The sequence below is a fragment of the Terrapene carolina genome, unplaced genomic scaffold (genome assembly GCF_002925995.2).
Source record: "Terrapene carolina triunguis isolate 2854851 unplaced genomic scaffold, T_m_triunguis-2.0 Scaffold21, whole genome shotgun sequence".
Lineage (NCBI taxonomy): Eukaryota > Metazoa > Chordata > Testudines > Emydidae > Terrapene > Terrapene triunguis.
The window spans coordinates 25183122-25199824 of NW_020664372.1; the positions used below are offsets into that span (position 1 = coordinate 25183122).

A 16703-nucleotide genomic window follows, 5' to 3' on the forward strand; every position below is an offset into this window, starting at 1 on the left:
TTCCATTTTTTATATGACTCCTTTTTATTTTTTAGATCATGCAAGATATAGTGGTTAAGCCAAGGTGGTCTTTTGTGTCCATTGTAGGTCCACCTATCTCTCTGTGAGCTGAATTAATAGAATATTTAAATGGGGAATTTAGAGGACCAAGCTGTTTCTCTCCTCAGAGGCTGTAGCCACCCATTGCCTCAAAGGCAGAGATTCTTTAGCAATACAATAACTTATACTGGGAACTCTCTTGTGTTGCAAATGGTTTCCTTTTGTGCAAATCACTTGTACAGACACAGCAGTTGCAATCCAGGATTGTTTTTGGTTGACATCTAGATCAGGTGGCTGGAGTGGTGATTTTGAGTGACAACCATATGTCTTCACTGCAGAGTTAACTGGCATTATCTACACTTGAGTTACACCTCAACCACATGGTGAAATAATAATATTCAAGCTGCTGTGTCCAGACTGGCACTGTACTCACTTGTGTATGGATATGTCTTCCCTGCAGAGTTAACCTGGATGATTGGTACCCTGGTCTGAATACTCAGTGAGACTAACCTGGATGTGAACAGCCACATTGAAATGCACTATCCAAATTACTGCATCCTCACTGCTGCTTCACTCTCTCATTGGGGTTGCTATGGTTTCTAGGGGAATATCCCAGGGATTTCTTGCTGCAGTAAGCAGAGACACTCTGATTCCTTTCCAGTTAATTGTGGGAAAACTTGTCAGTCCTTCTTGGCATATGGGAGGAATTGTGGGAAGGTATTGGAGGACTAGCAGAATTCTCTATTCCTGGGGGAATTCTGCATCAAAAAATTGAAAATTCTGTGCATAATATTTTAAAATTCTGCATATTTTACTTGTCAAAATAACACAATATAATCATGCTCCCACTGACAGCCCCAGTGGCTGGGGCTCCCACTGACAGCGGGAGCTCTGGCTACCCAGGGCTGACAGTGGGCGGGAGTACTGGGGGCAAATCAGGATTTCTGTAGGGAAAAATAAAATTCTGTGGGGAACATTAATTCTGTGCAAATTCTGCATTGTGCAATGGCGCAGAATTCCAGGAGGAGTAATTCTCATTGCAGTGTGTTCAGGTTGCCAGCTTGAGTGAAAATAGAAACCAGGCTCCCAGCTGGGCCAGATAGTTCTAGCTGAAAGTACCACTAAAGTCAGGGGAGAGGGTTTTGTGTGAGGATGGGACGGGCATGAGGGGCAACACCCGAGGAAGAACATAGACTATCTTTGCAGTGAAGGTATTGTGCTAAAATTTTGGGGGTGGGGCACATCCCATGGTTCCTTGTGCTGCAGTAAACCAAGCTGCTCTATGAATTATGGGAGAACTTGTCTGTCTTTTCTGGGCACGTAGGGGAACTGTGGGACAGGATTGGAAGACTAGCAGTATTGTGGCAGCACTGTGGCAGCAGCATGTTATCAGCAAACACATTTTAGCCAACTCGAGTTTAAAGCACCATAATGCTCTCGTTGGGGGGTTTTGTGTATGGACTGGACTTGAGATAGGGGCAACACTTAAATTATGACTCAAGTTAACTTTGCAGTGAAGACAAGCCCATAGTCATGGTAAAGAATGCAGTGTGTTTGCAGAGGAGTTACAGATCAACTGGGACAGTTTTGAAACAAAGCATTTGGCTAAGAATTTGTATCTGGCTGTTCTGCTGGAGTCCTGAAAGTTCTGTACTGCAGCTGTTCTGCTCTTAACCTCTAATATCACTGTTCAGTAATTTACATCCCTGTAAATAAAATAGTGGAACTTAGTCTATCTTGTGTCTGTGCCAACCCATATCTCTGCCAGTCAGAGTCTCACCCACCCCGACCATCAGTCACGGCAATATTGGTGCATTCTGAAGGAGGTGTTTAGAGTTGTGTAGCCAGTCTATGGAGAAGACTACAGAGCTCTCTGAGGAAAATACTTGGAGTCCCACACCAACTCCCAAACATAATTTATACCACTAGGAGTGATAGGGTGCTGACATCCTGAATCCCAAAGGTGTTGCTGGACAGAACAAACTCAACTTAATACCATAATTTATCAGCTGCAGGCATATGTTAATATTGTCATATTATGCTATGTTTGTTCATTAGGCAACACATGTTGCAGATGTTTGTCTTCATTTAAAGCCATGGGTTCACTCCCACTCCCTCCTCTCCTCTCACTCCCAACATTGGCTTCCTCCATTCTGTTCCCATCCCACTGATTGTCTATGCGGACTCAGGGCCGGCGCAACCCATTAGGCGGCGTAGGCGGTCGCCTAGGGCACTACAATTTGGGGGGCGGTGACCGCGGCGGTATTTCGGCGGCGGGACCTTCTGCCGCCTAGGGTGGCAGAAAAGCTGGCGGCGCTCCTGTGCTGACTCCACAGATTTCTACAAATGTTTCTTTACATTCACAGCTCCACTTCCTCCTATGTGAAGTACACTGAGACCAGGCTAACAAAGCAAATTGCTTATTTGTCACTTTTAATTCCCTTCAACCCTTTCCCCTTCCTGTGGCCTCCTCCCTCCCTTTCCAGGGTCTCTCCAAATTTTTCAAGATCATCCCAGGCCACTGTGGCCTCCCTCCTCCCCATTCTCAGCACCTTTTTCTTTATTCAGCTGTCACTTACTCTGAGATTTCATTTTCTCTCTCTGTCTAATCTCTCCACCTGTGCCCTTGTCCCCATCTCCTCCAAGCTGCCAACCTCTCTGGTCCCTTCATCTCTCACTCCCACTCCTTTTTAACCTTTCCTACTCTAAGTACAAGAATGCCTTCATTTTCCTCATCCTCAAAAAGCCAACTCTTGACCCCAGCTGTCTCTCCACCAGCTCCTTCCTCCCCCCCTTTAAACTCATGTAATGAACCATTTACAACTGATGCCCCTCCTCCTCATTCATCCTCCAGACTGGCTTCCATCTCCTCCACTCCACTGAAACTGCTGCCCCCAAAGGTTCAAGTAACTTCTTCCAGGCCAAATCTCAGGGAACTTACTCCATTTGTATCCTCCTTGCCCTCTCCACTGCCATTTATCACTTCACCCTCCTTGACATCATATCCTCCCTTGACACTGTGTTCGACTGTTTTTTTCCCCTTGGTTCTTTTACTATTCCTCTGATCTCTTTTGATGAATTCTGTTCCCCAACAGTCCCATTCTGGGGGTCATTTAGGGCTGTACCCTCGATCTCATTCTCTTCACCCTCTGCACCATGTCCCTAAGTGACCTTATGCACTCACAAAATGTCAGCCATCATCTTTGTGTTGACATCTCACAAACTGGTCTCGTCTCTCTTGGCTTGTTCCTCCTCTGTCTAATCTTGCATCTCCATCAGTTTCACTGACAGTTGTTGTTGGGATGTCTTGCTGAGCTCCTTATCCCCTTCCTCTTCCTCTTCTCTCCATTGCTCTGTTGACCTAGGCAATACCATAAGCTTGGCAATCACTGTCAGGAGACATGTGATATTGTAGAAAGAATAATCATAGAGCTCCAGCTGCAGAGAATGGAAAGCTAGACCCTGTGACTGAACAAAATCTGTTAAAGTGAGAGCTGAGTGCTTCTGAGCATGAGGAAGGGAGACTCTGGTATTTCAAGATTAGATACTTGCTGAAATGTGAATGACAATCTAAGTGATTTGAATAAAAATTGTCACTAGCATGTTCTGACCAGCAGAGATTGATTAATAGCTTGCTTTCCAGACCAGCTGCCCATGTGCCGGTAGGTAGACATAAGGGGAAGGATGTGATAAATGAGGGTATAAGTGATTGAGACCCTATTACTATGTTTCTGCATGATTAAAATGAGACACTCACTTAAAATTCAGCTGTCCATCACAGTACCAGGAATAGAGCCATGATGCCTTCATTCAGACAGAAGTTGTAATAGGACCTGTCATGGATTCTGCAGCGCTCTTTTATTAGATAGACTCCCATTCTAGGGTCTATGCCCTGGCACAAAGGTGCAGCATGCTGGTCCCAGAAGAGGATGACTAATGACAACTTTCCTGAGATAGGTAAGCTGCATTCTAGGACCAGTTCTCTAATGTTCAGGTCCTGTCTGAGGATGGAGGTATCCTGGATCATGACTGGCTCTCCAGTTGCAGCAGAACTCTGGTGCTCTTCTGCCCCTATTACTTATGATATTTTTTTCTGCTCACAGCTGCAGCATGATCGGCATTGGCTGGCCCACCTGGGTAGATTGATTATTATCCTGTACTTTATGCTGTCTTTCAGGGTTGGGGGCAAGCAGTGTTTATTAATAATAACAACACTAAAGCAGTATATGAGTCAGTATTCCTAACTCCAGTCATTGCCTCCTGTTCTTCATAAGGGACCATGACTGGCTCCACTCTGAGCTTTTCTTACAGATGTCTCAGCAAATCAACTTCTGGAGGAAGCATCTAAAAGCCCTCCTGGCTTCCCTTTGTACTACCAACTGGTACAACATGAGCTGTCTTGGACATCCTCACAACCTGGTCTAGGAAAAAACATGGTTGAGATCCCACTTCATCTGTACCATTGGTGATGGCATGGGTCAGATGGAATAGACAACTCAAAGCAGTGCCTCTACACCTGAGAATCGAGCTGGACGCAATATATCGGCACTGTATCGCCAGCCCTCACCAAGGCTATGTACCCCCGTAATGCTATTTGAGTGATGCTTAGCGGTCTGTACTTCAAATAGGGCATTGCCTATGGTAATATGGTATTTAGGTTTGAGTCAAGAGAGACCATTGGCCTCCCATTTTGGAATTGCCCTTGCCCTCAACTCCTAGGAGCAACCTAGTTCTCTGGTTACCCCAACACTGATAGCATCAACAACAATGGACCAACTCTTGGACTATCTAAAACAGCAGAATACATTGATAGGCCTGGTCTTTTCAACCAACCAAATTCCTTTTGGAGACTCCAATGGAGTCTCAGCTGTTTGCAGTGACCATGGCACATCAAAGTAGTGTTTTGACATGGAAGGTGGTAAGCACCAGTAGTGAAATGGATGTTCTGGCATGTCATATCCTTTATCCTTATCTCATACGCCAGTCGGTGTCTCTGATGCAGCTAGAACTGGTCTCAGTGCTTATGCTTTTGGTGTAGCCTGTGCTGGAGGAGGCAAGGCAGCCAGTGTCAAGACATGGTCCAGCAATGCAGACTGTCCTTTGAAACTCTAGGAGGCTCTTGGGCACAAGGGTTACCACTTTGCAGTGCTAGTAAATCCCATTGGGAACTCCTTGTATTTCATGAATAAATATGAGTTTAAACTGTGGATCCTCTCCCCAAATAGTAACAAGAGATTTAAAAAAAAAAAAAACCTTAACAGTAGGTGTATGGAGACCTCCAGAACTCAAGTGTAACTATCCTGTGATGTCAGAACTGCAGCAGTGAAGACAGTTGTCGCTTCACTGATGTTTGAAGGCTTGCGTGGCTGCATGAATCGAATTAATGTAGAAGTTTGAGGAGCTGCTGTATGCCAAAGGATACCTTTAGGGGGGAAAAGACAGAGGCTAGTGTCATGAAAGCCAATGTGATGAGTAGCACCCTTTGTGTTCTCTCCACCGCTAATGATTAACATGTGGCAATCTGGAAGCAGCTATAAATGGTGAAGTAAACTTCTTAAGAAAGAGACCTTTCCACATCAGGATCCTGTATGGTATATAGAAGGCAGAGAATGGTCACATCAGCAAAATTATTGCACAAGTCCTATTAAAAAACAAACAAAAAAATCTTTCTAACCAAACCAAAAGTTAGAATACTTTTAATTGGATTTTTGCAGTAATTTTGCAGATGTGGTCATTCTCTGCCTTCTTTAAACCACAGAGAGGGCATGGGGCTGAGTGTGAATTACACATTCACCCACTTGTGCTTGCAGGAGTACAAGTATTTGCACCTCCAAAAATAATTTTCCAGTATGCAAGTCCTATTCAATGTATTGAATAGTTAGTTCTTCAATATTTGAAATATTTTAAAAACTTAATCCATGTCTTGCTAAAGAAAACCAAAGTAAAAGAGGCCAAATACCCTTGGAGAAACTTGGCCATGATGAGAAAATGTAGAAAATCATAATATGTTTATATCCATATCCTTATGCAATCTAAACCATAGCAGTATATGGGAAAGTACAGATGGCTGCCACCCTTATCCTTCTATGGTATGTAACACAAATCTCACTGTTACTCAACTTAAAATGGAAGCTAAAACGTCACAGGACTGTTTATTATTTATGGTTTACCAATATGTAGTGCTTTAGATACATGTTAAATGTATATAGACAAATTGATATTTGTGAAGGTGAGTGCAGAGACAGACATGCATACCCAGCATACCATGAAGCATGTAGGTATTGAACATTTAATGCTGAACACTTATTAGGATCCAAAATGAAGAAATAATCAATGAATGGTCTGGCAATTGTTACATCACTAGACTTCAAAAATAGATCTGAGTATCTTCATGTCTGTGAATAAGAACAGCTCAAAACCATCAATTAATAAAGTAGTTGGTTATCACTAAAGTGCTGAGGAATTCCATTTTACCTGGTTTGTATCTCCTTTGGGTCTGCCTCCCATGCTACTTCAAGATTTATTATGTTAAGCTGCATCGTTGCCTTGGGAGCTGTGTCCAAATTAGCAGCATAAACGTGTGGGTATGTCCCTCCTTTTCCCACAGACCCACGTTCTGCCAGAACGGTCCTCAAGCTAGTTGCCCTTTGCCCAGCCCACCAACGCAATCAGCCCTAACCCCTTTCTTTTCATCACCTCTGCCCTTATAATAGTTATGTTATAATAATTGCTTACAATGTACAGAGTCCATCTTCAAAGCACTGCAAATGTATAAGCTAAGGAATTCCCCTTTCTGCTATGGAAAGGCAGTGAAGTCTAGAAATGTGAATAAATTCAGTATAATGTACTAAGCTTTCAGCTTTGTGGCATTTCTTGCTTCTTTGCATGTTTTCCATTTCTTTTGTCCTTTGTCATCATCCATCTGCTTTCAGGTTTTCCCATTTGTTGCTCTCTTTCCCTTTCTGCCTTGTGCTCTCAGTTTTCTATTCAACTGTCTGTCTCTCTCTGTTCCTCCTCCGCCCTGAACAAATCACACTTCCCAGTTTTGCTTCTCCCTTTCTTTCACTCTTCTTGTAATCTAGGCTCTTGCTTTCACACATGTTCCAGTGTATTTCCCGCACTCGCTTGTCCTCCTGTTATTGACCAGCCCTCATTTTCCATCCGTTCATTGTCTGTCCCCGTTTCCTCCCTATTTTGTTTCCCTGTTCCCTCTTCTCCTGCCTTTTATCCTTTCTTCTGTCCCTCTTCTTCTCTTCCCCTCTATCTTTTGTACTGCCATTTAATCAGCCGCCTCCGAGATATATATATATCCAGAGGGATCGCTAATGGATTCCTGTTCTCTCTTGCACCCTCTTCTGCATGCCATCTGCCCTTAGGATGCCTTGCCTTAACTCCTGCATTCAGGCCCCAGCCACGCCTGTGAAAGGAATCCATGGTGATACCTTGCCATTTGCTTCTCATCTTTGCTATAACAAGACAGCATGAGGTGTCTTGCAATAGCACAAGTAGCAGCTGTCAGACTTTGCACTGGGATGCCTGTCACTGGTAGCGGTGGTAGGGATGGGGCTAGTGTGAGTTAACAGCTGGGGATAGGACTGAGGACAAGACCGTGCCCATTGCTTTTCAAAACTTTGGGAAGAGACAAAAAATATTCCCAAGGCCTGTCCCCAAACTCCAGATTTCTAGCCTCCCCCACCTACCTCCTCTTCCTGACCAGCTACCATCCTACTCACTCTCTCTCCTAAGCAGGCAATCACATAGTTATCTGCCTCACCACCTTCTCGGTTCCTACCCTTTCCCCCTGATGGGCCCTGCACGCTCCCTGCTGGCCTTACCAGTCGATCCAGATGATTTTGCCAAATGTCCACCCCTCTTTTTGTTGATGCTGTACTGTGCTGTGGCATATGGATCAGCCCAGCCCACAGAGAGGGAGAGAGTTCTGTGGTATGCCCAATGTGCTAGCTGGTATGGTGGGAAGGGAGCCACAGGAAGTGAAGGAGGGTAAGGGCCCTTGCAAGGGAGAAGAGCTGGGGATGGGGAGTTGAGAGGCCAGAGCCCAGCCATTCTTTACATTACCGGCCCACCTTGCTTAGCACAAGGCCAGGCTAGCCGAAGACGGTAATCCTTTCTGTCTCGTAGGCATGCTGCACCAGTACATTCTGACCCAGAACGAGCCCAGCCTCGGGGTTCAATTAGGCAATTCCATGCTGAGCTGCCTGAAAGGCTCAGTATTTTCCTCAGCTAGAAATGTCGGTAATTTCTCCTGTCTGTGTAACATGCTTGCTCCCCTGCTGTCATTACAGGCCACGGCCTCTGTTCTTGTGGGCGATGCGTCTGCGAGGACGGATGGTTTGGACAGTTGTGTCAACATCCAAGAAAGTGCAACATGACAGAAGATGAGAGCAAAAGCTTTTGTGACTCAGCCAATGGCGTATTGTGCTCGGGAAAAGGTAAGCAATACACGGGTAGCTGAGCTACCCTACATCACTGTTCTGGAAGCTTAAAATGTATGGACGTGGGTTGTTGTTTAGTAACACTTTCTTCCAAAGTCACCCATTGTTAGAGGGCTGTTATAACTGGCTTCATAATGCATCTAACCTTGTTATCACACCCACTGTGTCAAACACCCACTACATGCACATGCATTCAGCTGCTTTGATCTCCAGTGCCATTTGCTAACAGCATGGGATTTCACAGAGCTGTTTATTTGTCTGCGTCTGTCTTGGGTAGCTGTATTCTATGAACTCAATTATGCTATTTGATTGAGTATTGCTGAGTGACAGGGCTGCCTGTAGCACTGCGGTGATACTAAAGGAAAGCAGAGTCCCTCAGGTAGCACTTGGGGTACATGTTGAGCAGCAGCACTTGCTATTCCTGTCCAAAAGCCGCCCCCAGGGCTGTCTCCTCAGCCCCAGCCCATGCGAGGGGGAAGCAAGGTCTCGGCAATACCCACAATCTCCCTAAGACATTCCCCTCTTTTTTAAACGTATCTGCACGGTTGTGTTTTTTTTACGTCTCCAGCTGGAAGTCCTGGCTGCCTTCATATGAGTCCAGCTGTACAGGTTTGGCATAGAGAGAGAAATAATTACTAGATATTTCTGAAATATAAATAACTAAGCTCTTTCAGGGTATTCTCTCCCAGGCTAGAAACAAACAATTTATTTCACTGGAAAGAGGATTTCTGGCTTGCTACGGTATAAACCACCTACTTAAAATATATTACTTACACACACACACATTACAGCAGACCAATGGGGGAGATGAAACATGGTTCCAAGCCTACATCCTGTCTTCTTTGATGCTGGGGCTAGCAAGGGGTGGGGGGGAAGGTGGGAGACTGAACCAACCTCTGGCACAAGCTACAGCAGCCACCACCAATTTATGCCAACTGGAATGGTCTCCTGGGGACAAGGCTGCTGGCCCTGGATTGCTGGAGTGCAGTACTTTCTGACCTCACCTGCTCCTGTCATGCCACTACTCCTCCTGTAGCCTCCCCAGTGTGGACAGGGAGCAGGAGCAGCTGGAGTAAAGCTGGCTGCGGGGTTCCTTTGCATCAGGCAACTCCCTAGTTGCCTCTTTTGGGGAATTTTTAGTTGGTGCAAAAGGAATGTAACCAGAGCTAAAGAGCTGGCCCTCTCTCTTGATGTAACAACGGGTCAGAATTCTGTTCTTGGTTATTGTACTGGGCTCCCCTCACTGCTAGGGTGCCTCCTCCTGGCTGCTCTGAGGACTAGCTGCTCCCCTTTCTGTTGCTTGTTCGTGCACCCTGTTGCCCCCTCTCTCTCTGTGACTCAGGGAGCTCTCTCTTTGTTGCTTGGCCCTCTGGCCAGCTCGCTGTGTGTTTTCCCCTTCCAGGGGTTATCAAAATCTCTCCGTCCAAAATGGCAGTCTTCTCCCCCACTGTCCTGATGGTGCCAATTCCCCAGTGGCTGGTAGGGAAACCTGGGCCCACCTTCTACTCTGGGTTCCACCTTCAGCCAATGTCTGCAACATCTCAATTTGCTGCTGTTTCAGAGCCATTTCCTACTCCACTTCTCTCAGGCTTTCGCTCCACCACCTTCTGGGTAAACCCTGTCTTCAGGGCTGGATCCCTGGAGGTATCTACTGTCCCCGGGGTTTCCTTCCTTCCCACTGTAGCACCCAGAGCATGGCTGCAGACTCCCTCACTGCAGTTCTGCTCTGCTACCAACTTCCTGGCTTTATACCAGCTGTTCCTGTTCCTTCTCAGCAGGGCTCCATCATCACTCTGGGGTTACTTAGGACACCTAATTCCCCTCAGTTGAGGCCTATTCATGTAATTGGCCCATTCCTAAGCTAGTGTGGGATGAACACCCCATCACAGTTATACTGTTTATTTTCCCCTCAACAGGCCCAATACTGCAGCAAATGAGGAAATTCCACCCATAGGCAAAATGCTGAAGGAGGAAATGACACAATTTCACCATTGTTTTGATCAAACATAGCTGTCTTTACCTTGAAACGTGTACAGGAGAGCAATGAGCTTTGGGATTTACTCCATTTTAACCAAAGACTAAAATTCTTCTCTGCACAGGTGTGGTCTCAGGGTGATTGTTATTGTAAATAGTTAGAGGTGAACTGAAATGATTAAAACAAGCCAGCAAGTGATTTACAATCCTAAATAAGTGTAAACAAAAAAAAATTGTAATTTTAAAGGCAAAATAGTTGAACAGCTATTCCTCATTGTAAAGCTGTGATTCCCAAGCCCCGTCTCCTGCTCTGAGAACACCTTAGCCAGACCACACAGTCTGACCCTACAGCTTGAACTTGTTAGTTTGGGGCCAGATCTTCACATCTTGCCAAGCTGCATTTGGCACAGAACCAAGGGATGGAAAGACGAGCTGGTATAAAGCCACCTTTGACCACCCTGATGCTGGGGCTGGCCAGGATCTGTCTTGTCTCCCATGTAAGTTGGAGACGCCTGAAGGTAAGTTATACCTAGCTGACTATGGCCAAAATTTTCAAATCCAATTACCTAAACTAAGGCTTTTAAATTGCTATTTAGGCAACAATGGTGAAATATTTTTTTCAAAAGCAGTTTTGATTTAAGAGTACAACTCCCATTGACAGATTGAACTATGTCTACACATAAAACTTATACCACTTTAGCTATACTGGTATAGTTAAAACAGGACAATCCTGCTAGTGTGGATGTAGTCATAAGGGTGCTTATACTGGTGTAGCTTATTCCTTTATGGGATGGGGAATAACTAAACTGGTATTGCCAGTAAAACTGTGTCCACATTAGGGCTTTTGCTGGCATAACTATATCAGTAAAAATACAATCAAAAAAGTCACCCACCACCCGCAATGGAAATAATTCTACTAGTAGGTAAAGCTTGTGAGTGTAGACCAGGGCATAGGCACTTCTGAAAATTGCCCCCTGCATGCCTAAACATGGATTTGGGACCTTACCCTTAGGCACACAGGTTTGTAAATACTGTCTGTAGCTAGAGTGAATGGCAGGGTCCAGAAGTCCTAATGGAAGGCCAAACCTTGAGCCAGTTCTTTACATCCCAGTGCTGTTGTTTGTGAAATAACTGGCTTGTCAATAGTCCATGCACTAGTGAGTACCTAGCTTCCTGGCTATTAAATCTTTGCAGGAATTATGGCCAAGATTTTTCAAAAGTGACAACTGATTTAAGGGTGCCTCAGTGTTTGGATGTCAACTTGCGATACTAGTTTTCACAGGGTGACTGCTCAGTACTTGTTGAAAATGAGGCCCCTTTAACATAAACCAAGCGTATAATAGACACCGAGAGTTACTAGTCACTTTTCAAAATCTTGGCTCACCGCCTGTAGTAAATATTCTCACTAGTGAAAACAGAAACACCCACCATGCTGCTGCTGCTTCAGAAGTAGCTGGAGGGCAGCAGATGGTTGTTGTGACGATGCTGGACTCAGGTTAGTCAGTGAGACAAAAAGGATCTGGCCAGAATTACAAGAAAACGATCCTAACTAATTAGACTATTTTTAATTAAAGTGAGGAGGCTCCCAAGGCAGGAAAGAAAGAGATTTTGTAACATACGGATACATTATGGAACCTGATTTTTTTTAAGTTCCTTTTACACGTTACATTTATTGTGTCATCTACAAAATACCTTTAATAAGCCTGGGGTAGCTGTGAGTTACAATACTCTGCTTTCTTCTTAATGTTTCTTGCTAAAATTCACATTGTGTTTGGCTCTTCTTGGCATCAGCACGTGTAGCTGTTGGTGCTTTGTAGCTGATTTGGAAATAGAAACACCTGGCTTAAATCAATTTCAAATATAGAATGAAATATAAGATTGGCCAGTACAGTGATCTTGAAATTCTCTTACTGGATGTGCTTTCCTCCATTGCCTCTTCATGCACTTAATATTTTACCCAGGAAAGGAAAGTTAGTATTTCCCTATTTGCATAGCTTAATAGGCAGCATGTTAATAAATGACAGAGAAATACATGCTAAAGCAAGGGAGGGCAAACTTTTTGGTCGGAGGGATGCATCCGATTTCCAAAATTGTGTGGAGGGCCGGTTAGGGGAGGCTGTGCCTCCCCAAACAGCCAGGCGTGGCCCGCCCCCCCCCCCCCCCCCCCCCCCTGCTCCCCCCCCCCTGATGCCCCCCCCGGGACTCCTGCCCCATCCACTCCCCCCGCTCCCTGTCCCCTAACAGCCCCCCCGGGACTCCTGCCCCATCCAACCTTCTCTGTTCCCTGTCTCCTGACAGCCCCCGGAACCCCTACCGACTGCCCCCCGCCGCCCCATCCAACCCCCTCTCTCCTTCCTGACTGCCCCCCCAGGACCCCTGCCCCATCCAACCACCCCTTCTCCCTGTCCCCTGACCGCCCCCGGAACCCTTCCCTCCTGACTGCCCCCCGCTGCCCCATCCAACCCCCTCTCTCCTTCCTGACTGCCCCCCCGAGACCTCTGCCCCCATTCAATCCCCCTGTTCCCCACCCTCTGACCGTCCCAACCCCTATCCACACCCCTGGCCCCTGGCCACCACCCCGAACTCCCTTGCCCTCTATTCAACCCCCCCACTCCCTGCCCCCTTACCACGCTGCCTGGAGCACCGGTGGCTGGCGGTGCTACAGCCGCGCTACCCAGAGCACCAGGACAGGCAGCCATGTCACCCGGCTGGAGCCAGCCATGTCACTGCACAGCACAGAGCACTGGGTCAGGCCACAGCTCTGCAGCTGTGCTGCCCCGCCCCAGGAGCTCGCAGCCCCGCCACCCAGAGCATTGCGCTGGCGGTGGGGCGAGCTGAGGCTGTGTGGGAGGGGGAACAGCAGGGGAGGGCCCAGGGGACAGCCTCCCAGGGCAGGAGCTCAGGGGCCAGGCAGGAGGGTCCTGCAGGCCACCATAGTTTGCCCACCTCTGCTCAAGTCTCTGTTCCCAAGTATAAGTCCTTTATTTGTATATTACAATATGTTATAGTTTAAGACAACCTATCCCTACAATAATGCAGTAAATTAACTCTGCTCAACCTACAGTAAATCAGTGAATGTTACATTTTTAAAGAGGGTCAGTACCTGTGCTACTTTGATGTTTTTAATGAATAGAAATAGATTCAACTGATAAATAGTACAGGGTTTGTTGTGGCGATTTTTCTGGGGAATGTTCAGTTGATTGACACAGCTCAAAATTTAAAGGAAAGTTTCCACTTTGAGTTTTGGCTGTGGGCCTGAGCAAAAGCCCTTTGAACTTAATGGAAAGATGCAAAATGTTGTGGGCTTTAGATCAGGCCCTGCATAGATTTCTGTGAATTAAATATCTTTGTACATTCTCTGGGGCTGGATCATCATGTGTTTCTCTGTTTTGTACAGCACTGAACACGTTGATGGCTCCCTACTGTAATAAAGGAAAGCCTCTTGAAAAGGGGGATAGAGTGGGATTTTACAAAAGTGTCCAAATGACTTAGGAGCATATCCTATTGAAAGTCAATGTACTCTGCACTCCTAAGGCACTTAGGCTTTTTGAAAATCCAACCCGTAGTGATCCAAAACAAATGGAAAGAAAAGGCCAGAGAGCAGCAAGGTGCTATGTGTGTGCCTTAAACACTACGGGCCATTTTTCATCCCGATGCAATTTTATTGACTTCAATAAGGTTGGACCAGGCATGATTTTGACTCATCTAGCCACAAAGCAGAACAGCTCCTGGGAAGAAGAGTAGCCTTGATTGTGGTGCTCTGGCACAAAAGCGAAACCTCTAAATTTGAGTCCTGAATAAATAAAAGAAGCAAAATCAAGGCATTACATAGAACACCACTTCATACTCAGGCTGACCTCTAAAGGATCATTTTATTCAATAAGCTTTTAGCTTGATGATCTTCTTTTAGACAATAGCTTGTTAGATGGCAATTGTGCCTGTGTCTGAGATGTTGTATCCCAGACTGAAAAGTGCTAGTGCCCGATGATTGCAAGTAATAATCTTTGTGATTTCAGGTTCCTGTCACTGTGGAAAGTGCATCTGTTCCCCCCAGGAATGGTACATTTCAGGGGAATTTTGTGAATGTGATGACAGAGACTGCGACAAACATGATGGTCTCATTTGCACAGGTGCAGTACTGACTAATCCTTAATTGCTCTGAGAAGCAGACTGTGCATAAATGCAAATTGAAGTTAGACAAAACCCAGCAAGTTCTCTTTGTCCATTGATGGAAAGGAGGACTTTCCTATTATTAAAATCACTTTAGCTGTTAAGAGAGTGTTGCTTTATGTTGTGATGAATAATCAATTTAACACTTTGCAAGGAAAATTGAAATCCAAAGTATGAATACCAATAATTAAATCACTTGTGAAATTCATCCAAAAAGTAAAATGCTTTTGTCTACCACCTGTTCCTGTACGGAAATGAACATGTATGAGAAGGTAGCGATTCAGTGGTTTCTGTTGCTATCACCATCTTTACTTCATTTTCTATGATGAATGTATGTAATGAATTCAGAAACCATTTAGTTTAATAATCCTTGGTAATGCAGCAGGAGCAGGTGCTTATATTATGATGAGGGGAATAGTCATGTTTTTTTCATAGACTTCCCTGGCATCAAGACAACTCTCACCGGGATGCTGAGATGCCTGACAGTATTTTTTATGACATGTTGGATGCTGACTAAAGTCTTTTGCACCTATCTCAGGGTTTAGATGGCAGATGCAAAGGGAAATGGGTAGACTGCCAACACTTGCTTTTAACAGAGATGGGAGAAAAATCTAGTGACAAGCAGGAACATGTGATCTGTTTGATTAACTTGCTGTGTGTTCCATGATGAAAATCATAGAGCAGTGGTTCTCAAACTAGGGCCACCATTTGTTCAGGGAAAGCCCCTGGCGGGCCGGGCCGGTTTGTTTACCTGCCGAGTCCGGGTGGCCAGCACGTCCCTCGGGCCGCACTGCTTCCTGCAGCCCCCATTGGCCTGGAGCGGCGAACTGCGACCAGTGGGAGTCACGATCGGCTGAACCTGCGGACGCGGCAGGTAAACAAACTGGCCCGGCCCGCCAGGTGCTTTCCCTAAACAAGCGGCAGCCCTAGTTTGAGAACCACTGTCGTAGAGGACAATCTCTGTATCTTTCCATCTAGAAAAATCTTTGCTTAGCAATGTTCTTCTATTAGCCAATGGATACAGAGGTGGCAGAAGACAGAACTATGTGTCTGCTGAAACAAAGAATAGGAGGAAGGGTATCAGAGCATGAAAGATGGAGTCATGAGTTTCAGGTTCTATTCACAAATCTGCAACTGATTACTTGGCTGACTAAATTTCCAAAAGCGTTCACTGTGTTTGAGTGCCTGGGGCCTGATTTTCCACCACTCCACTTGAGTTTGTCACCCGCATGTGATGGAGGGGTTTGAAAATATTGGTCTTAACCTCTCTGTGCCTTAGTTTCTCCATCTGCAAAATGGGGATAATACCCTGTCACACAGAGATTTCATGAGACTATTTTTTGTCAAACACTTTGAGCTCCTCAGCTGAAAAAGGTGCTTTTCAATTTCAAAGGTTTATTCATAATACTATTCTCTTTGCAACAAATTCTCTTTAGCTAAAATAGTTCTAGTTTTTCCTTACATCTTGAAGTATAGTGGGAACACTAAGACAGCATAGAAACAGCTTGGGTCCAAATCATGATGGCATAATTACAATATTTATTATTCTGCTGATGGCATTGCTGTAAAGATGCCATTAATTGTTTGAAAATGTATGGTTTTGGTGGCTGCTTAATCAAATGTAAAGTGCTCTCTTAACCAAAAATATGTAAAGGGACAATAAAAATGTTTTATTATGGCTTGTTTCTTCCCATAACAACACAGTTTAATGCAGTACATTTCAATTATGGTAATTATCCCCTGTTTATTTTGTTCTAGGCAATGGTGTATGTAGCTGTGGAAACTGTGAATGCTGGGAAGGATGGAATGGGAATGCTTGTGAAATCTGGCTTGGGACAGAATACCCTTAATCATAACATGGAGCATCCAGGACTGAGGGGTTTGGTTTGGTTTTTTAGGCTGCTAGAACAATTAAATGCAAGGCAAACCACATAGAATAACCACCAGAAATATTCAAGTAGACCAATGTGAGTTTCTGTATTTCATAACAACCAACTGCAGGTCTACTCCTGCTCCTATTGAATTCATTTGCAACACTCACATTGACTTCAGTGGGACTGGGATTGG

At 45.2% G+C, this 16703-nt stretch overlaps 1 protein-coding gene across 1 annotated transcript in view; it reads left to right on the plus strand.

The window, feature by feature from the left end:
- The window catches only part of ITGBL1 (integrin subunit beta like 1), a 193984-nt gene extending 177281 nt beyond the window's left edge, over positions 1-16703 (plus strand). The window contains exons 8-10 of the mRNA XM_026656898.2: positions 8343-8489; positions 14483-14596; positions 16395-16703. Coding sequence (XP_026512683.1) covers positions 8343-8489; positions 14483-14596; positions 16395-16486 — 353 coding nt within the window. The 3' untranslated portion in view covers positions 16487-16703. The remainder of the gene's footprint in view (positions 1-8342; positions 8490-14482; positions 14597-16394) is intronic.